Source organism: Prionailurus bengalensis, chromosome A2, assembly GCF_016509475.1.
Source record: "Prionailurus bengalensis isolate Pbe53 chromosome A2, Fcat_Pben_1.1_paternal_pri, whole genome shotgun sequence".
NCBI lineage: Eukaryota > Metazoa > Chordata > Mammalia > Carnivora > Felidae > Prionailurus > Prionailurus bengalensis.
Window position 1 is genome coordinate 84,420,497 of NC_057348.1, and position 22,713 is coordinate 84,443,209.

General features: G+C 33.6%; 1 protein-coding gene across 1 annotated transcript in view; it reads right to left on the bottom strand.

Moving 5' to 3' along the window:
• Positions 1–1,230: 1,230 nt before the first annotated feature.
• The window catches only part of SEMA3C (semaphorin 3C), a 178,791-nt gene continuing 157,308 nt past the window's right edge, over positions 1,231–22,713 (bottom strand). The window contains exons 15-18 of the mRNA XM_043588705.1: positions 19,382–19,539; positions 10,759–10,826; positions 8,481–8,611; positions 1,231–4,118 (exon numbers count right to left, since the gene is read on the bottom strand). Of these exons, the coding sequence (XP_043444640.1) occupies positions 3,705–4,118; positions 8,481–8,611; positions 10,759–10,826; positions 19,382–19,539 (771 nt within the window). The 3' untranslated portion in view covers positions 1,231–3,704. The remainder of the gene's footprint in view (positions 4,119–8,480; positions 8,612–10,758; positions 10,827–19,381; positions 19,540–22,713) is intronic.

Below are 22,713 nucleotides of genomic sequence, written 5' to 3' on the forward strand. Positions count from 1 at the left end.
AGTGAAGGAAACAATCAGCAAAAACTAAAAGGCAACTGACGGAATAAGATATATATTTGCAAATGACATATCAAATAAAGGGTTAGTATCCAAAATCTATAAAGAGCTTATTAAACTCAATACCCAAAAACAAATAATCCAGTGAAGAAATGGGCAAAAGCCATGAATAGACACTTCTACAAAGAAGACATTCTATGGCTAAAGACACATGAAAAAATGCCCAATATCACTCATCACCAAGGAAATACAAATTAAAACCACAATGAGATACCACATTACACCAGTCAGAATGGCTAAAACTAACAACTCAGGCAACAACATGGTGGCAAGGATGTGAAGAAAGAGATCTCTTTTGCACTGCTGGTAGGAATGCAAACTGGTGGTTTTCCACTCTGGAAAACAGTATGAAGGTTCATCAAAAAATTAAAAATAGAACTACCCTACAACCCAGCAACTGCACTACTAGATATTTATCCAAGGGATACAAGTGTGCTATTTCGAAGGGCCACATGCACCCCAATGATTATAGAAGCACTATGGACAATAGCCAAATTGTCCATGGAAAAGTTCAAATATTCATCAATGGATGAATGGATAAAGAAGATGTGGCTTTATATATATATATATATATATGTGTATGTGTGTGTGTACATATATGGATATATATATATATGTATCCATATATATATACACACACACACATATATATATATATATATATATATATATATATACACCTACACACACACACACACACACACACACACACACAACGGAGTATTACTTGGCAATTGAAAAGAATGAGATCTTGCCATGTGCTACTATGTGGAGGGAGCTGGAAGATATTATGCTAAGCGAAATTAACCAGTCAGAGAAAGACAAATATCATATGACTTCACTCATAGGAGGAATTTAAGACAAAACAGATAAACATAAGGGAAGGGAAGCAAAAATAATACAAAAACAAGGAGGGGGACAAAAGACAAGAGACGCTTAACTACAGAGAATAAATTGAAGATTGTTGGAGGGGTTGTGTAAGGGGATTGGCTAAATGGCTAAGGGGCATAAGGAAGGACACTCATTGGGATGAGCACTGGGTGTTATACGTACGGGATAAATCATTGGAATCTACCCCTGAAATCATTATAGCACTATATGCTCACTAACTTGGATATAAATTAAAAACAAAAATAATAATAATAATAAAAGAAAGAAAAGTTGAAGACATTCTTGGGGAATTCAACATGTTTTATTTTGCCAGGCAAATGATTTCTTCAATATCCAATTAAATATTAAGGTACTAACTACATTTCATTTGTTTTCTCACAGAGTGAACATTCACCGTAATGACAGTTTCATCATGCTAAAATATATTCACAAACCTACACTTTGAAAAAAGTGCATTCCTAGGAAATTTTATGTACAATACAAATGGAAAACATATTAAATCACTGAAATGTCAAACTACACAAAATAATACTAATTAACCACCAATATTCAGTATATGTTGACAATATTTTTTGAGAAATTTTTCTTTACATTTGGCAGTTATGTTCAAAATTTTCTATAATTTTAAAAGTAATAAAAGTATATACAATTGAATAATGTTCAAAGGAGAAGGTATTAAATAGCACAAATAATATTACAAAACTAAACACCCTCATTGTCTATCATTCTGGTTTTACACTAAGCAAGGGGACCTGTGTAGTTACCCTATCTTCTGACTCTAAAACAATTTTACTTTAACTCTGTACATAGAATAGAATGGTCATAAACATTGAAGATGGATTTGGCTTTCCACTGATGTGCACTTCTATTTTTGCACATAGAGAAGAAATAAAGAAGTTTAGTTATATTCTTTAAGCAGGCAAAATATCTGTATAATAAACTGCTTTAGTGAGTACTTTAGAATCATACACATTTGGAAAATAGCTTTTGTTTATTAGCTTATTTTGAATGAACATTATTTATGTTGTGTATTTTAACTGCAGTGTTTGCCCTCACTGGGGCCTCCTCTTATAATATCACAACTTACCACCACTTAAATAAGAAATCAGAAATCTTAAATAAGAAATCAGAAATCTTAAATCTTCTTAGATTCTGATCAATGATCAATAACATTCATTTGGACAATGATTTAGCTCAAGCTTTTATACTGTGGTGTTTAAAAAGGTAATAAATCTACCTTAACTTCTTTGTGAACTATAAACTATACCTATAATTTGGACTAGATTTTGAAAAGATATATGATGCAATTTCTATTTGCACCTGGAAACATGACCATTTCTTGAAAAGTAAATAAAATAAAAAAGCAAAAGTTGTGTTTTTAAAGGAAATATAACAATAGAAAGACATTTCTCATATTTCTCCCATTTAATTGCTATTTGGAGTAAAACGTTCAAAAATAAATTATTCTAATGAAAGGATCCAAACTTACAAATAGAAGAAAGTTATTTTACTCATTATAGAACTTATCATATTTGTATTTATATACCAGTGTGCATAAGTACCAGCATTCTTTTAAAAGAAGGTATGTCTATTTTTGTTCATATTTGAATTTTTTTCATTTCTCCACAAAATGAGCACCTCTCCAGCACACATTAAATATCATTTAAAAAGAAAATGAATTGGTGACTTAAAATCTGTATGATATCTGAGGTTGGCAAACCAAAAAAATGTGAGAGTTAATTATTGAAATTAATCACTGACGTTAAAAATTAGTTATATTTTTTATAAACAGCTCTTAATAAAATTGCATTCCTTACTTTATTTTTCCCCATTTTAGTTTCACCTCTCATATACAAGTTTGATATTTCATTTTTTCTTCTTATATTGTTTACTTTGCCTTGCAGACTAGAAAGTTAGAACAAATACAGTAATTAATTAAACAGTGTGAGATTATATTCTCTGAGTCTAAAATAACTTAAATAACTTCCAAAAAAAGTGCTTTCGTTTGGAAGGTAATAGCATAAGAATATAAACTTAAATGCTTCACTGACATAACTCCAATCAAAGATGTTTATGGTGAGGGTCATTTATTTTATCTTCCTAAAACAAAAAAAAAACCCAAAGATCAATAACAGGTATCAGCAACTGACCATTTTCACAATAATAAAAAAAATTAATATATTTCACTGGAAAAAAATAAACTGTTCATTGTTTTATTTATGAATCACTCACGTTTTATACAATTTTTAGATGCTTTCTTCTTTGACTTGTATCTATTCAATATTTCTTTTGAGAGCTACTCTATCACATGTATTTATACCACTTTTACAATGTAAAAGTTTTAAATGTGGCATTTGTGCTCATATTTAAAATCAGTGACAATTCCAAATCTAAACCGTTAATGCAAGGAAGGAAAATCACAGGGTTATGGCCCTCATTCAATTAAGGGATATAAGAATTTTAGTTTTATAGCCGCCATATCAATTTTGAAGAAAAAGTAAATAAAGATATAAATAAAATCTAGGTTAACTTAAATATTTATATTCGCCATGAGGACCATGACATGTCTAGTGCTAGTCAATATCATACAAGAAAATGCATGCTCATTTCAGTTCATGTAATATTCACTTTGGGAGTGAGTAACCACATTTATCAGGAATTTCCCATGGGTTAAAACACAAGGTTCTTTGCTCAAAATTTGATCATTGAAGACAGACCATTCTTTACTGGAAGCATAAGCCCCAAGTAAGAGAACATTATGACTCTGGCAACTGATTCCTCCTGTTTCTACTTTTCCGGCTATTGATGAGAGCTTTTAACTTGCCATAGTCCCCTCTTATCTTCTGGGATTCTTCTCCATGTTGATGTTGCTGCCGAGTGTCTTTGCAGTACTGATTAATCATCTGCATTTCTGAGTGGCTGAATGCCCCCATGATGTCCTTTGGGTGGAAGGGTAAAGCTCTCACAGAGCTGGCCCAGGTCCATGGGGACCATTTGTCTGTCACAACAGCCACCATTTCAGAATCTAAAACTTTGAAGTTGATCTTGGCTATTGTCTGCTTGAAGCTGTTTTCTGTTGCAATGCAGTGATATAGTCCTTGGTCAGAATCCTGAACAGAGCGGATTAGAAGTCCTTGTGAAGTGGCTATGATTCGTTCATTCAGCTTGACCTAAAAGAGAGATTCATCAAAGATCCAAACCCAACTCTGTGTCTTCTAAAAAGATATGATCAACATATACAGAGTATCACTGAACTTCCAAATTTGGCAAAAGCATCTAGTACTGATCAGCTTCCTTCTTAGTGAACATAAAGTTTTGGTCAGTTCCACTGCCTGTTTTGCCCAGGAGATGTTGTCTTAAGAGCATTGAATCTATTAAAATCTATAAAGACAGGATGAAGTTATCACCCACATTGCCAAAAATAGCTTAAAGTTCATTCCCTTTGGATGGAAGTAGTTTCTCCACCAATTAGCACAGAGTTTTGGTTGCTTTGGGAATATGAATCACAGTCAACCTATATACACAAAATTCACAGATAATTTAAAATATCTATTTCATCCTGGAATTCCTGTCTTTAATTGCAACAAAATACTCTCTTACTAGTAAAATCATTAAGCCACAGTTAAATGGTTGAATTTTTATCATTTTTTAATGAATGAATGAATGTTCTCCTAAGTAAAAACTGAAACAATTCATTACTTTATTAAAGCAGTAAGATGACTCAAAAAAAAATCATGTAAGCAGAGACTGAGTTTTGAATACTATCGAGGCTTTTTCCAATTATCCCACTAAAGAATGACTAAAAATAAGATGAAATGCCATCATCTTCTAAGTCTTCTAGGTAGTTTTACTTGCCAAGGAAAGATAATACAAAGCTATGAGGTAATATTTAATTATAGGCTTGTCCTAGAAAAACTATTATTTGCTGGATATTAGTTAAATGCATGAAATCATCTTTCTTAAAGTTCTAGCTATAGTATTGCCAACAAACAGTCTAAAAACTTAAGTGGTAAGAAGTTCTTTAACATGCATACTCGAGAATGTTCTTTCACTGAGGGAAAAAACAAAAACAAAAACAAAAAAAACCACCCCTGACCAAAATAAAAATAAAAGAATGCATGTACAATGCTTTTTTAAATGGTAAATTTCTGTGTAAATAGGTATTTTATTATCAATGAAATAAAAATCAAACATAGATTGTTTTAGATAAAAAGTAAGCTTCACACAAAAGCACAAAAAGGCAAAGTATACAATTGAAATACAGATAATAGAACAGACCTAGAAGAGGGAGGTCAGGAAGAAGGACTGAAATATATAAACTGAAGTTTTGATGTTAATTTAATTTTTAAAGTTTAAGTGTGTCCCCAAAATAGTTTCAATCATGTAGAAATGCATTCGAAAAAAAAAGGAGAGAAAGCCTTTTATGTTTGTGCAAAATTAGGAAAAATTGTGGATGCCAATTTGATAAAATCATATAACATGTATATAAAATGTGATGCAGAAACTTCTTTTCTAGGAATTTATTCCATAAGATACAGTCACAAGTATGCAAGTATTCATGTAAATGATGTTTGATAAGAAGAAAAACAATAACCTAAGCAGTAGATAGCTTTAAAAAAACCTTAAGATATATTCATATAGTGGAACACTATGTGGCTAGGAAAAATAAGTTAGCTGCATAAGTACTTACTGATATTAAAGTGGGTGAGTGTACATCAGAGAGAGAGAGAGAGAGAGAGAGAGAGACAAAAAGAACGATAAAAATAGGAAAATTATGGAGAATATTTGGAGGAATACATTATGATTGAATATATAATTCCTAGTAGCTTTATACTTTGGGGAAGTGTGAATAAATATTGAAGTGAAGGGGAAGAGGACTTTTAGTGATCATTTTATGCTATTCAGTATGAACTATGTACATTTTCTCCATGAGCTTTTATCATTTGTCTTACATTTAAAAAAATTCTTTAAATGTTTATTTTTGAGAGAGAGAGAGATACAGAGTGTGAGTTGGGGAGGGGCAGAGAAAGAGAGGGAGACACAGAATCTGAAACAGGCTCCAAGTTCTGAGCTGTCAACACAAAGCCCAATGTGGGGCTCGAACTCAGGAACAGCAAGATCATGACCTAGACCGAAGCTGGACACTTAAACAACTGAGCCACCCAGATGCCCCCGTCTACATTATTTTTAAATAATTCAATATTTACATATTAACATGAGAAATAAGTACCTTTTTGCCTAAACTACTAAGAAAGAATTAGGATAAATTTAATAAGACAGTAATAGTTTGCTTAGCCAAAGTAAGGAGTAGAATTGTGCTCTATAAATTCTAGATAAAATAGATTTGCATAATTATATTATAGTTAATGTTTTCCTAGTCTTACAGCAATCTTATGCTTTTGAGATTTGAAGAAAAAGCAAGATAGTAATAACTGAGTGCCTACATTCTTGGGCATTCTGAAATAAAATATCAGAAATATCACAAAAGAGATTCAATCATTAAATCTATAACTCAATCCATTATTAATTGCTTCATTATTTCTGTGGCATGTATTCAAGCTTGTATGTACTTGTTTTCTTTAAATAATACAAATTATATTCACTGATTGTATATGATTCTATTTAACTTTTTAATATTTTTTAAGTTTAATTATTTTTGAGAGAGAGAGAGCACACGTATGTTCAAATTGGGAAGGGGCAGAGAGAGAGGGAGAGAAACAATACCAAGGAGGTTCTGTGCTCAGCATGAGCCTGATGTGGGGCTCAATCCCATGACCCAAACCGTGAGATCATGACCTGAGCCGAAATCAAGAGCTGGATGCTTAATCAACTGAGCCACCTAGATGTCCCTCTATTTAACTTTTTAGTGAATTAAAGAAAAACATTTTATTCATGTAAGGTAATCCCTGTTTGAGTTGTAGATTTCCAATTCACATATATACACACAGACCTTCTCAAGAAGGACTGTCCATGAATACATGCCATGCTTTAGCCTAAGAACTTCATTTCTGTACAATAATCATCACCACACATTATGACTTCTATCTCAGCTTACGTTGTAAGACAATTATTATCACCTATATCCACTCAAAAGAATTTAAAATTAACTAGTCTGTAGAAATTTCAAGTCCTTTTTGATGACAGATTTTTGTAGCAAAGTAAACAGATCTTAAACAATATTTTTGTTAATAATGATGTCTAAAAAGATTTTTTTAGTATCATAGAATTCTGGGGCAAGAAGAGGTCTTAACGTTCATCTAGCTCCTCTTTCCTCCAGATGGTTAAAAAAAAATAATCTTTTTTTTTTTTTTTTTTGAGAGAGAGAGAGAGCTCCTGAGTGGGGGCAGAGGCAGCAGGAGAGGGAGAGAGAATCATAAGTAGTCTCCATACCCAGCACAGGGCCCAACAAGGGGCTCAGCCTCAGGACTGTGAGATCATGACCGGAGCCCAAATCAAGAGTTGGATGCTCAACCAACCGAGCCATCCATGTGTCTCAGTTAAATCTCTTCTTATGCAAGTGCTCATCAGCCTGTGGTTTAATATCCCATAGACATGGACGCACAATGACTAAACAGCTCCTACTGTCTTTGGACAGGCAGGCATGAGTTGTAAAGTATTCTCCATATGAAGCCAACATCTATTTCAGTAACTCTGATGCAGTGCCTGGTTCTATAGCTTTGGATCGTGTCCCTTCTACATAGTCCTAATTAACTTAATATGTAGTACTTAAACTGTCCACAACAGAATACACCCAAATGGGGAAGGCTCCATTTTCCCCTTTGCTCCATCAGACTTTATGAACACTGCTAAAAACATGACATTTTAGACTACCCAAAGGCTTTATATATACATATATTTTTTTCTTCTTCTTCCTCTTATTTGTCAGTACAACATGACATGAGTATTATGGACTTCATTATTTATAATATTTCACCCTATGCTGTTTTACAATGTTTCCCTTTTAAAACAGCTCTTTAAGATCACTGAAAAGTTAATGTCAGTGTCCTTTTATTTGAAAAAACTGCTTTTTCCATATCACTAAATAAAGTCAGTGCTCCCATAAACAATGGTTCCATACATTACCTAACCAAAATCATAGAGTTATGGATAATAAAGCAAAGGAAATAGATTACTGCACGGCAGAAAAATGCTTCTTACCATAAAAGTTATAGTTCAGTGAAATTTCTTGCTGAGGAAAATTGAATTTTTTAAAAGCTCCCTTTTATCTTGTGAATCACACAAAGGTGCTGCTGAGTGAGAACTTGGCTTCTGGTTTTGCACACATCTTGTTTCTTTTACAAATGCTTCCTCCTATCACTACCCCGGTCTTGAGCACAGGCAGCAAGGATTTCTAATTAATTCATCAACTCTACAGACAAAGGATTTTAAAGGAAGTGGCACTTGTCATCCTGAGGACATAAAAGGATGTTCATATGCCTTTTCTTTTTCATTTGATCTGAACTTCACTAAGGGGTGGTGATTTAATGTCTTTCCAAAGCCCTGACTGATTGCTGTAGTGCTGCCTTACTCACCTCTTTCCTCCTGTCTTTGTCTTTCTGTAACAGCCACTTGATAGATGCCTGTGGAGACTTAGGGGCACACTCAAGGAAAGTGGTGTTATTTTTTACTCCATACTGAACAATTTCAGCTGCATTTCTATATGCTGAAAAGCAAAAATGAAAGGAGAAAGACAGGGAATAGAATTCAGAGCATATTCTCCTATATGAAAGTTTATTTCTCTATACAATTGTGATCATCTATAGAAACCACCAAAAGGCAATTTTTAATCATTGAACAAGCAGACTATTATACATTGTTTACCTGCTGTGTTTAACCTAAAAGGAAGGACAAAAAGACATGGGGGAATTGATGTTTATTCAAGAATTACTTGATACCAAGGAATGTCCTTCATATCACTTTGAACTTTTAATTATTACAATATACTTATGAATTCAGTTTTCTCAGTTTTTCATAGCTGAGAAAACTGAAGCTGTGAATTATTAGGAAACACATCTTACTTAAAGAGTTAGTAAGTGCCAGGCATTATTAAAGCCAGTTTCATCCATACTCAATGTAGTATAGATGAAATTCAGAAGCTTCAGGAAAAGTCAGAAAGCAAAGAGTGTCTACAATGGGAAGTGGTGATTAAAGACACAATCTCTGTATTCAGATGTATTGGAAGCAAAATTCTGACTTCAACGATGCTGGGTGTGTAAACTTACACAAGTTACTTGACCTTTCTGTGCCTCAGCTTTACTTGGCTCTAAAACATGGATTATGTTTTCAAATAGGTTCTTTACTGAAATTCTTAATTTAGGAAGACCATTTAGTATAATCATGTGGTAGCTTAGACATAAACAGAATCTTCATTCATAAAACTGGGATAATTATAGAACTGTAGTATAGTTTCATTAGCATTAAGTGAGATACTCCATTAAAAAGCACTGAACTCAAGTTCTGACACAAAGCCAACATAGATATTCGTTCATCATGACCCCTAGTGACAGACAGTTCTAACACTAGAGCGAAAACTATTAGTACAACTGGCACAAGTATTTATAAAATAGTATACAGAGAAATGATAACTTGGATGTATTCCCTTAGATGTATGGAACAACCAAGCAAAATGTGTCATAATTTTCTCCTTATACTTAGTGGAGTTAGTAACGTCATTTTTTTACTAAAGAAAGGCCCACACTCAAAAATATTAGCAATAGGAATCTTGGTGTTAATTGTTAGCAACAGTGTGTCTGCAGCACCTGCATGAGCTAAGAAGAGCTCTGTCTGAAGATACTTCACTCAAGGGATTGATGTGGAGCTGGGAGAAAGTATACTGGGGAAAGTATAATAATATGGGATCTACATGTGAGGATCAGAGAAAAACGGGTTAGATTGCTTGTAAGACATAAGACAGGACCGCCAAAAGTACTGGAATGGTTATAAACTGTAAAACCAAGGCACTGTAGTATACCCATGAAAACAGCAGGATATTCACATAGCCCAAAGTGGAAGCAATCCAAGTGTCTAGCGATAGATGAGTGAATAAACAAAATGTGATATATGCATACAATAGAATATTTTTCCATTTCCAACAGAAAGAAATTCTGACACATGTCAACAACATGAATGAACCCTGAAGAACTGAAATAAGCCAGTTACAAAACGAAGAATATTTTGTGATCCCACTTATAAGGGGTATCTAGAATAGTCAAATTCATAAAGACAGAAAATAGCATGGTAGCTTCCAGAGGCTGGGGCAGGGGGAATAGGGAGTTAGTATTTAACGGGTATAGAGTTTCACTTGGGAAAGATGAAAAAGTTCTAGAGATGAGTTGGTTGTACAACAATGTGAATGTCCTTGATACCACAGATCTGTACATGTTAAAATGGTTAAAATGGTAAATTTTATGTTGTTTCTATTTACCACAATAACAAACAAACAGGGTACTATTCTATTTGTTCTTCAGTGGTAAATTTTTTAGAGCAATTTTTTTTTTCTTAAGAAAGAAGGTAACAGCTTTGTTTCTTCAGAAAGAAAATAATAGCTAGGAAAATCTGTAACTGATATCTATGTGAAAGACCTACCAACTAACATACCCAAGGTGTCTGTGTCCATGGACATTTGTCTTTTTTACTATACATACAAATGATATTTGATTTTTAATTTCCATATCTGAACACCAAGAATCTTCATAGTGAATTCTTCCTTAAAATGTGAGATCTGAATTTATTATGAAGGTTCCCTCACTGAAATGTGATACAGAGTTTTGCTACTCTTTACCAAAATTGACCATTGCTCACTTTTAATACCTTTTAGATTAAATCCTCTGCATTGAGTCAATGGATTTCCATGTCTCACATCTTGTCTTCGGCTCCTCCTGTAAGTGCAGAGACATATAAAACTGACTTAGAATTAACATTGCTGATTACACCACACTTAAAAGATTGCATGTTTAATTTCACAGTATTTTAATTGCCTAAGCTTTCATAAAGAAAACAGGTCTGATTATCTAATACAGCTACTTCACATTTCTTGTTCAACACTTCCATGACAGGATGGGTACTTAACCCTTTTTTCATTAGGAATTAATTCTGTCCCTCCCCATCTAGGAAGAGTGATAAGATGGCTATGAAACCCTTATTATTTGCATTGCCTGGGTAAATGTTAGATTCCAAATTAATAGTGTAAATTTTAATTTAGGGACATTCAACCAAAATTTTCTAAGATGAAACTTCTAATGTATAAATTCACTGGCATCTTCTTTCTTGTAATTTTTTTCTTAAATGAACATAGCTTTCTTAGAAGAGTCAACACTTTCTAATACTTTTAAGATATTTTAAAACTTTTCTGAAATAAGTGATAGAGAGAACATGCACATTTAGTGTAAAATTAAGCAAAATTGTTCATTTACTAGAATAAGAATTTTCCTTCAAATTTTCACTTTGAAAAATGTCAAGTCAACAGAAAAGTGGTGAGTACAATGAACACTGATAGAGACATGAATAGTTATACTTTGCCACATTTATTTTTTTCTATCATATGCAAGTACTGTGTTGTGTATTGTGTGTATATTATTTATGGACATATATGAAAACCTTTAGAAAATAAGTTTGCACACATGATAATACTTCACTCTTAAATACTTTGGCATGCATCTTATAAATAATCACTTATAACAACAGTAGATTACTCGATAATATCATACAATACACATTTTATAGTAAAATTTCCCTAATTGTCTCCAAAGTACCCTTAATGGATTTTTTTTATTCATGATCCAAAGTTCACTCATTGCATTTTAGTTGTTATGTATCATCAGTTTAAGCATTTCCAAATTTAGGTACATTCTTTCTAAGCTGGTTATTATTTAAAGCAAAGTTTTAAATTATTTCAATACTAATTAATTTCCTGAGTCTATAAATTACATATTTTTAATAAAATTATATTTAATAAAAATTTAATAAATCTATCTATCCACATATAATTCCAATTGTATCACATAGTGAAACAAACCAAAATAGAGCAACTGATATTCTCTTAGCAATAAATCATGGGATGAAGATTGCTATAAGAGAATAGGAAAGGAACCTCTCTTTAAATATTAGGAATACAGGGATAAACTGATTGTTTACTATCAAGGCTGAGAAATATATATAAACAAGCATATTACTTAAATGGGTTAGCTGTTAAGTCTCTCTTAACATTTGTAACCTTAAAGGTAAATTAAATATTCAGTTAAAGAGCAGAAATATTAAAATCACACAGGGATTATCAAATTCACAAAGTGAGACTAATCTCAAAGTCATTGATAGTGAAAAAAATCATTTTAAGGTTACAGCAAATCGTAGCTTGTAGATTTAATGGATTATATACATCTATTTACGGATATATAGCTATAACATTTTGTGTCATTTATGCATTCTTTTTCTAAAAAAGTCATAATCCTTATTTAGTTTTATATTTCTAATACAACCACATACACACAAACTAGTAAAAGTCACTCTTGTCTCAGCAAATACAATTAATGCTGTACTCTGGAATAGCTCCTATATCAGCTTTTTATTGCATTGCATTTGCTATATTTCTAAGTCACTGCATTTTTACTTGTGAGTGCACTATATTATATGAGCACCATGTGAGAGTTCTTATTGCTGAAAAAGTGATTTTCAGCCATCTAGAGAAGCAATATCATTTACAATGGTTAAAATGATTGTCCTGTGACTAGCACTATGTTATGGTTTACATAGCTGGACAACCTGAATTTATGGTATCACATAGCTTCCAGACATTCCAATACAGAAAAGCATTATTATGTCTTGGCTTAAATGATGAGATCAGCAAGACAGCTATCTGAGATTTTTTTGTATTTGTAGATTCCCTTTAGGGCATTCATACAGCATTGCAAAAGCATGCTGGTAGGCAGAGTAATATTATACTGCATGTAGGATTTGGGATTTGGGCTCAAGTTATCCATGTTTTCTCCCTTACAGTCTAATCCTTTGGATAAACAATGAAATCATTTTGTTCTTGTATATAAAACAGATAATTTACTTGAAGGCTGAACTGATTATCTTGTCTTAGAATAAAATTTCTTACTTGCATGTCTGAATCCAGAATAAATAACATATGGGATTAAATTGCAATATTTGATACAAATGCACAAATATTTAAAATACTTGAGAATGAAAAGGAAAATTGCTTGTATTGTTTGCTAGGAGCAAACTTTTAAAAAGGAGAAACTACTGAGCCAATAATAGTTAATAACTTTATTATATCAAAGTATAAACACTGATTTCTAAGTATCACTGTACTTGTTTCCATACAAAAGACACGTTTTTGATTTTCATTCCTATGAATTTCTCCATGGTATGTTTGTGTACCAGATAGATAGACAAAAAATTGCAATAAAACCAGGTAAGTTAACACTATTAAACAAAATGAATATGGAAAATACAAATGATCATTTTTATTATTACTATTAATCACTAAAAATAGATGAGAATTTAGGAAATACTTGATTCAGCAAACATGGTTTGCATTCAGTATGATATATGCTTAACTAAGTTTTAAAATAATTTGGAGAACTTCAATAATATGGATATTTTTAATAAAACTTTCAGTGTGCCAGCCAAAGATGGGTATGAATATGTCAAAGAATAAGATAGATATAGATAGATAGATACATAGATAGATACATAGATAGATACATAGATAATAGGTAGTTAGATGATAGAGATCAAACTTTTTCAGCTTTTTGTGACAGAATTAAGACACTGCTAGAGATTCAGCTCTTTAAAGGATTACTACTTCCTCTTTCAACCCATAATACATGTTTTCCCCCTTTCCTTGTACTTTTTTTAAATTGAGAAATAATTGACATATATTATATTAGTTGCAGGTGTACAATATAATGATTGGCTATGAGTACACGCAATGTCCACAATAAATCTAGATAACATCTGTCACCATACACAGTCACAAAATTTTTTTGCAATGCAAATTTTTAAGATATACTCTCTTATCAACTTTCAAATAGGCAATACAGAATTATTAACTATAATCACCATGCTGTACATTACATCCCCATAACTTAATTATTTTATTATTGGAAGTTTGTGCCTTTTGAACCCCTTTGTTCATTTCTCCCATCTCCTACCCCACCGTTGGCAACCACCAATCTATTATCTATGTCCATGAACTTGGTGTGTTGTTTTTAAAATTCCACATACAAGTGAGATCATACAGTATTTGTCTTTCTTTGTCTGACTTATTTCACTTAGCATATGCCCTGAAGGTCCATCCATGTCATAAATTGCCAAGATTTCATTATATTTCATGGCTGAATAGTATTCCAGTAGGGTGTGTGTGTGTGCATGTGTGTGTGTGTGTGTGTGTGTGTGTGTGTGTGTGTGCAGGTGCGCACCACATCTTTACTCACTCATCCATTGAGGAACACTTTGGTTGTTTCCATGTGATGGGGTGCACATATCTTTTTGAATTAGTGGCGTTTTATCTTCAGATAAATACCCAGAAGTGGAATTGCTGGATCATATGGTAGTTCTAGATTTAATTTTTTGAGGAACCTCCATACCATTTTCCATAGTGGCTACACTAGTTTACATTCCCAATAAAACTTTCTTCCACATCCTCTCCAACACTTGTTATTTATTGTCTTTTTGATAATAGCCATTCTAACAGGAGTGAGTGAGTTGATATCTCCTTGTGGTTTTCATTTGCATTTCCTGGATGATTAGTGGCACTGAGCACCTTTTCATGACATGTTGGCAATCTTTATGTCTTCTTTGGAAAAATGCCTATTCAGATCTCTCCACTTTTTTAATTAAATTGTTTTTTAAAATTATTTTATTTTATTTTATTTCATTTTTTTGCTATGAAGTTGGATGAATTCTTTATGTATTTGGATGTTAACCCTTATCTGGTCTATGGCTTGCGAATATTTTCTCCCATTCAGTAGGTTGCCTTTTCTTTTGGTGATGAAGTCCTTTCTGTGTAGAAGTTTTTTACTTTGATACAGTCCCACTGGTTTATTTTTTCTTTTGTTCTCTTTGCTTTGGAGTCATATCTAAAAACTCATCCCTAAGACTTATATCAAGGAGCTTAATGCCTATGTTTTCTTCTAGGAGTTTTGTGGTTTTAGGTCTTATATTCAAGTCTTTAAATGATTTTGAGTTAAATTTTGTCTATAGTGTAATATAGTATTCTAGTTTCATTCTTTTGTATGTAGCCGCTCAGTTTTCCCAACACCATTTATTGAAGAGACCGTCTTTCCCCATTGTATATTCTTCCCTTTTTTGTTGTAAATTAATTAACCATATATGTATGGATTTATTTCTGGGCTCTCTATTCTGCTCTATTCTATGTGTCTCTTTTTTTATGACAATAGCATATTGTTTTGATTATTATAGCTTTGTAATCTAGTTTGAAGTCAAGAAACATGATGTGTCCAGCTTTGTTCTTCTTCCTCAATATTGCTTTGGCTATTTGGGTCTTTTGAGATTGCATACAAATTTTAGGATTATTCATTCTAATCCAGTGGAAAATGCCATTGGAATTTTGATAGGATTATACTGAATCTGCAGATTGCTTTGGGTAGAATGGCGGTTTTAATAATATTTATTCTACCAATCCATGAACATGAATTATCTTTCCATTTATTTGTGTCTTCAGTTTCTTTCATCAATGTCTTGTAGTTCCAGCATACAGCTCTTTCACCTCCTTGGTTAAATTTATTCCTAGGTATTTTATTCTTTTAACGCAATTGTAAATGGGAATGTTTTATTATTCTCTTTCGGATAGCTCATTATTAATGTATAGAAATGCAACAGGTTTTTGAGTGTTGATTTTGTACCCTTCAACTTTACTGAATTCATTTATTAGTTCTAACAGCAAACCTATGATACATGGTTTCATATCAGGCATGATATTGTAACATTAAAAAATTGCAAGGTAGTTTTAGCTCTTTCTTCATTAGAAGGAAATGATTAAGATCATGATTTGTGGTATTAGGATGACAATGTGAAATCTACCTTTAAACATACATCTTAGAAAAGATAACTGGGGTTGTAATTAGAGGGAGAATATGAGAAAAAATCACAAATATGCAATGATAATCTATACATAGGATGGAATTTTACTTGAGAACTATTCTTTGTTTGTTAAATAAAAATGCTTGTTCACCAAAGCCAAGGTCTGGAAATTATGCAGGGAAGGAGTGTAATCTCCAGTTCCACATTAGAGCTGAGAGGCTGGTATGCCTCAAGGACTATGGTAAGAATCACTTTGTAATCCTCACATCACTTTCATTCTTAGGAAGTGTGTTGCTTCTGGGACACCTGGGTGGCTCAGTTGTTTGAGCATCCAATTCTTGGTTTCGGCTCAGGCCATGATCTTGTGGTTTGTGAGTTTGAGTCCTGCACTGGGCTCTGTGCTGATGGCATGGAGTCTGCTTGGGATTCTCTCTATCTCCCTCTGCCCCTCTCCCACTCGTTCTCTCTCTATCTCTTAAAATAAATAAAATAATAATAATAATAATAATAATAAAGAAAGTGTGTTGCTTCAGCTTCCTTTAGCACTAAATCTGTTTAATAGATAGATGATTGTATTCTAGGGGTTAGATATGCCAATTTTTAGAACTCTTTGTCAAGAAAAATGTATTGTCCTACAAACAATTATGGTAATAATTTTTAAATATCACTGCTATCGTAATTGGGAGTGCAAAACAAGTTTGGTAAAAAAGAATACCAGCAATGACTACAAATAAAATTGATTTGAGATTACATGTGGAGTTTGCTTTCCTCATACTATGTGTTCAGGTTTAGATCTCTAGTCCAGTGCCAGCAGAAGATCTCAGGGTACTGAGGTTCTAAACTTCTATGTAGAAATCAAAAGACACCATAGACTTCCTGCCTAAATCTTAAAATGACACAGAAGAACATGGGTCTTTGAACACAGATACTAAAAAGTATTGGTTTGGGGTGCCTGGGTGGCTCAGTCGGTTAAGTGGTCGACTTCAGCTCAGGTCATGATCTCGCGGTCCGTGAGTTCGAGCCCCGTGTCAGGCTCTGTGCTGACAGCTCAGAGCCTGGAGCCTGTTTTGGATTCTGTGTCTCCCTCTCTCTGACCCTCCCCCATTCATGCTCTGTCTCTCTCTCTGTCTCAAAAATAAATAAATGTTAAAAAAAATTTTAAAAAGTATTGGTTTAAAGAAAGGGCGTTCTCTTCACATTTCATGCCTTTAAATACAAAAGTCTTTCAAATTTTCCATCCCAGGCCATGCCTGTGTACTCCAAATTCATATTATATGAGACTGAACATCTCATAGGCACTGCTAACATTATCTTTCTCTCCACATACCTGCTCCTCCCATAGTCTTCTCTTTCTCAGGAAACTACAACTGCATATGCTCAGTTCTGAGGACTTGGTTCATTCTTCAGTCCTCTCTTTCTCTAACATCCTACATATAATACATCAGCAGATGCTGTGAGCTCTATCCAGAATCAGACCACTTTGCCACCTCCACCTCTATCATCCCTGTGCGAGCCATCATTCTATCTTACCTGGATCCTCACGGTGCCCTAACTGCCTTGCAGCTTCTGTCTCCTCTCTCCCCATCCACTTCCTATCCCAGGGCTATAATCCAGCCAAACCCAACCAGATGATCTTTTCAAACCAAAAGTCAAAGTAATATCATTCAAGTGCTCATAAGCCCTCAGTAGCTTTCTGTTTCACTCTAAACAAAAGCCTTCAATAACTTACTAAGTCCTAAGTCATCGTGCATTCTGGCCTCATTTCTTCCTACCCTTCCTTTTTCTCATTCCACCATAGCCCCATTAGTTTCAGTGCTGTCTCTTGAACAATCTCGGTGCACTCCAGCTTTAAGGATATGTGGTTCCTCTCCCTGGAATGCTATTCTCCCAGATAATGCCTTTGTGCCATTCCTCCTCACGTAAGTCCATCTTCAAACATCACACCTTCAGTGGGACCATCCACTTAATATTGCAACTCCCTGCTTCCCACATCCTCTGTCTCCCTTCTTTGCCCTTTTAAAATTCATAGACCTAAAAAAACAATTAAAACTTAAAAAAAAATCATGGACCTTATCATTATTTGATACACTAGAGGGCTTCCTTATTTATTTATTTTCTGTCTTCCCCCTCTAGAATTTATTATCCCTTAAGGCAGGAATTTTCATCTTTTTATTGTTCTTGTTTTTCACGTTGTATGCCTAACTCTAGAACATTGCCTGGCAAATAACTGTCCCATGATACAAATTTGTTGAACTAATAGGTAAAAGTATCAGTACAATCTTGACAGGCAGAATACTTCTGTCTTTAAGGGCCTATATGTATAACAGAGAGTAAAGAAGCTATAAAACACCTTCACCCCAATGATTTTACTTGAAAATCATTAGTGCTTAAGGCTGGTCCTATTTGCTCTCTCCTGCTGACCCTAATTTTGTTAGGTTTTGGCCTTGCCACCCACCATGACCCACATCAAGAGATGACTGGAAATAGCTATGACCTTGGCTGACCCTAAATTATGCATATTCTTTGTTCTATAATCAGTGTCACTACTGGTGGTCCCTTCCAACTTAGTGCAAGTTGGTTCAGAGTTTCCTATCTGAGCTTTTGCTTGGATAAATGGCACTTAGCCTCACATTGCCTAACTCTGTCAATCTGACCAGCATCCATGCACTTACCCCTCTAAGAGGTAAACAGCATGGGCATCAAGGTTCTGAAAGCAATTCAGGGTAACCATGTTGGAGCAATGTTCCTGTTGCCAAAACTAAGAAAACGTTTGATTATAGAAATATTAAGTGCCACAGGAAACCCTAGGAAGATGGAGTTTAATCCTATACTGAAGCACATAAAAACTCAGGTAATGCAAAAATGTTACATGCTGTTTGAACTTTTTGATGGTCCACAGGATTGTGTAGCTACAGGAGCTTTAAGAGGAGAAATAAATTTTTCCAGAGAGATTTTTAAATACAGAGAACAAACTGAGGGTTGATGGGTCGGGGCGGGGGGAGAGGAGAAAATGGGTGATGGGTATTGAGGAGGGCATGTCTTGGGATGAGTACTGGGTGTTATATGTAAGCGATGAATCATGGGAAGCTACCCTGAAGCTAATAGCACACTGTATACACTGTATGTTAGCTAACTCAACAATAAATTATATTAAAAATAAAATAAAATAAAAACCAAAAACCCCACAAAAAGCCAAAGGACTGTATCCTCACATATCTGTGAAAATCTCAAGTTATAAAGCATAGGCATTTACTTCATTCATTGACTACACGTGATGCTGAACATAGCTACTATTTCTAACGCCATTGAAAAGAATACGTGTGGAGCATGACTCAGTTGTCTGAGAACATCGCTTTTGATTCTCAGCTGAATGTTTGGGACTCACCGCTTCCCAGTTGGGTAGAATCTTGAGCAAGAATGGCCATCCCAGGCACAGTAAGGGTCCCTGGCCAGGCAGCAGTCGGCACAGGCTGTACCATAGATGTGGCAGCGATGCAGAGACACTTGGGAAACCCCTTCATTGGAGCTCACATACAACTGTTGCTATTAGAGGAAAGATTATGATTTATTTCAGATGTGGACATTAAAGAGGACTTTTAGCAGGAACACGTTATAATATGTGTCTATACCAACTTAGATTCATTTTAAAATAGGCTAAAAATAAGAAGCGAAGTACAGAGGGTAGAAAGCCAAAATAAATAGAATTCTCCTATGTTAATATGCTTAGAACATTACCACTTTCCTGTTTAAAAAAAAAAAAAGCTCAGAGCCCTATGTAGAACGGTAATACATTTTAGACATTGGGATTTATTGTTCTCTCAGATGTGAGCTAATATATTACAGATTTAAATTATGATGTTTGCTTTCTTTTTTGAGTGCACAGGCAGCTTTCTTTTTCTTCAAATATGGGAACCCATCACCTTGTAAATTTGAAAAAGTCAAGTCTAAAATAAAGGGTATTTTTAAGTTTAAGGAAAACAGTACACAGTATTAGATAAAATTGAAGAAAAACATGTTTCACATGCCTTTGAAAATAACATATTACTCATTAGAGGAATTTTAAATTATTTAGAAGAATATCAGCATTTATATTTAGATATGTCTTAACTTTTCTGTATGACCCAGTGATCTGCAACACCCTAAGTCATAAATAAAGATTTCACTCTCCTTCATTTGTACGATGTCAAGAGCTTCTTACGATGCTGCTCCAATTCTTTTATCTATGCATAAATTAGTTCTCAGGAGTTGAAAGATTAAGTTTCTAACTGACACTTATTTTATAAAGAAGTGATATCGTATAATTCAAGCTAGAGAATCTCTAAGCTGGAACTTAAATATGTACATATATGCACATGTACACACACACACACAGACATCTATACATATTTCACATATACAACTTAAAATTTAAAATTTAAATTAACAGGGGCACCACTGATCCACTAGGTTCTGGAGCCACACTTCTGGGATTCAAATCCCAGTGCAACCACAAATACACTGTGAAACTTTTCTGAATCTCAGCTTCCTCTTTGATAAAGCCGGGATAATACAGTACCTATACCACACAGTTTTTTTGAAGAACTAGATGTAAGGGCTAACTCCATATAAAATCCTTAGAATAGTGTCTGACTCCTGATCTCTCAACGAATGTTAAATAACATAGTAGAATAAACTGCCAGTTAACTATCATCTTACAATTTTTTAATTCTAATTAATAATTTGAATAAAATCTCAGTGTACTGTTCAATAAAAAATATTTTATTCAGATCAATTAATTTTTTAGAAATTGGGCTGAAAATGATTGATCCCTACTTGAGACAATCAAACTATAGGAAAACAATAGCATATTTTGACAATAATAATTTCTCTAAGAACATTTCAAATAAGAATTTATTGAGTACAGATATAGTGAATACATCAGCTGCATCAAAATATTTTAAGGAAACTGGTTTATTTCAGGAAATAATATGGGTAGTTTTATTCTAGAAATTATCATTTGTATTAATCCAACTATTTTGTGATATATGGAATGCAAGAATAAACTAGGGAATAAGCAAGCATAAAATAGAAAATAATATAATCTGAGCACTAGGGAAGGTACTAAATTCATGGTATTTAAATGTATATGAAATACCATCGATGATCTGTACTTCTTTCTCACTGAAAATTTAATGTAGTATTCAGTTGTGCAAATGAGTTCCCCAAAACTCAAATAATTACCATATCCTAAATCTAATGATTGAAAGAAACATTTTTGATTATCTGTAATATAAGATGTTGAAGACAGATGTAATACTCAGTCTTTCCTGTGTGCATACATGTGTTGCATACTGCAATTTAACGGAATGTATTGTGAACTATGAGGTACCAGCTGAATTTCAAGTTGTATTGTAACTTGTATTACTGTAATTGTATACTGAACTACTCTGCCACACAAATGGCTCTGTGTCCTTTTTGAATTTTATTCTGACACGTTCTCTTTTCATTAAGCTACTGTAAACAAAGGGCTTCCCTGCTGACTTCAAAGACAATTCTGACTTGGGATCAGCTCCCTAGGACATTGGGGAAAATGACGAATGGCTTCTTGTTACTTGGGAAAATGTTTGTTATGCACCACACAAACATTTTTACAGATGAGATCTTTAGCTCCATTGTACCCTATTTATTTTTCTTCATAAAACTGAGTCAAGTGAAAAGAGTACAAGACTGACTGTGGAATACTTCTTCCTCTGTATCAGACCAAATAAGGTAAAGAACAGTAACGTTATGTCATCATTTCTGCTAACACTTAAAATCTTTATTCCATATTCCAAGAAAAATAGATCTCAGACTCTTTAAACAGTTACCAAGACCTGCTTTACTTTAGGCAATTTATATAAATTAACCCATATGTGAGAAAAGCATTACCTTGTAGAGGCAGAAACTTGGGTCAGTGAAGTTTAATGATCTGTCCATAATTTATGGACAAGTTAGTATTCAAATGCATGTCAGTCCCACTCTGAAGCCTATTCCACTTTTGACTATATGACTCTGCCCCTTAGAACTTTCTTCAGAGAGAACACCTGTGCCTGGAGAAGTTCGTGAGTCACACACGTAGAGATTGGGATAGGGCTTTTCCTTTTCATGGTCATTGTGCATTTGCATGTGCAGGCACGAATTAGAAGATTAAACATTCCCGACAATCACAGTCAAACATTTCTTCCTCTAAACCTGAATCCTTATATGGTTTAGATTTGAGACATTCAGATTTTTTAATGATATGTATAAACTCTAAAAAAAAAATAGCACTTCCTTAGAAATAAGCATAAAAGAATGCATTGCACATTTCAAACATGTGATAGCAGCAGTGACTCAAAAGAGGATTGATTACTCATTCCAAGCCCCTGAGAATGTCTGTGATGTTATAGTAGCCCAAACATTATGCCGAGTTCTTCCTACAAAAAGATTACTTTTATTTTGGTTGGCTTCACACACTGTAATATTTGAGAATATAGGATATACAAAATGTTGGAATATCTTGCTGTATATATTTATATGTTCTCCTCTGATGGGCTTTTATACAAAATAGACCTATTTTGTCTTCCATTAATGGCTTGTAAATGATGTACAAAAATTAAAGGTGATTCTGTGGTATCCTGTAAATAGTATTAGTTATTTTTCTAATACTAAAATTAATATTTTACAGAATATATTTTTCATCATAGTAAAGGTTTATAA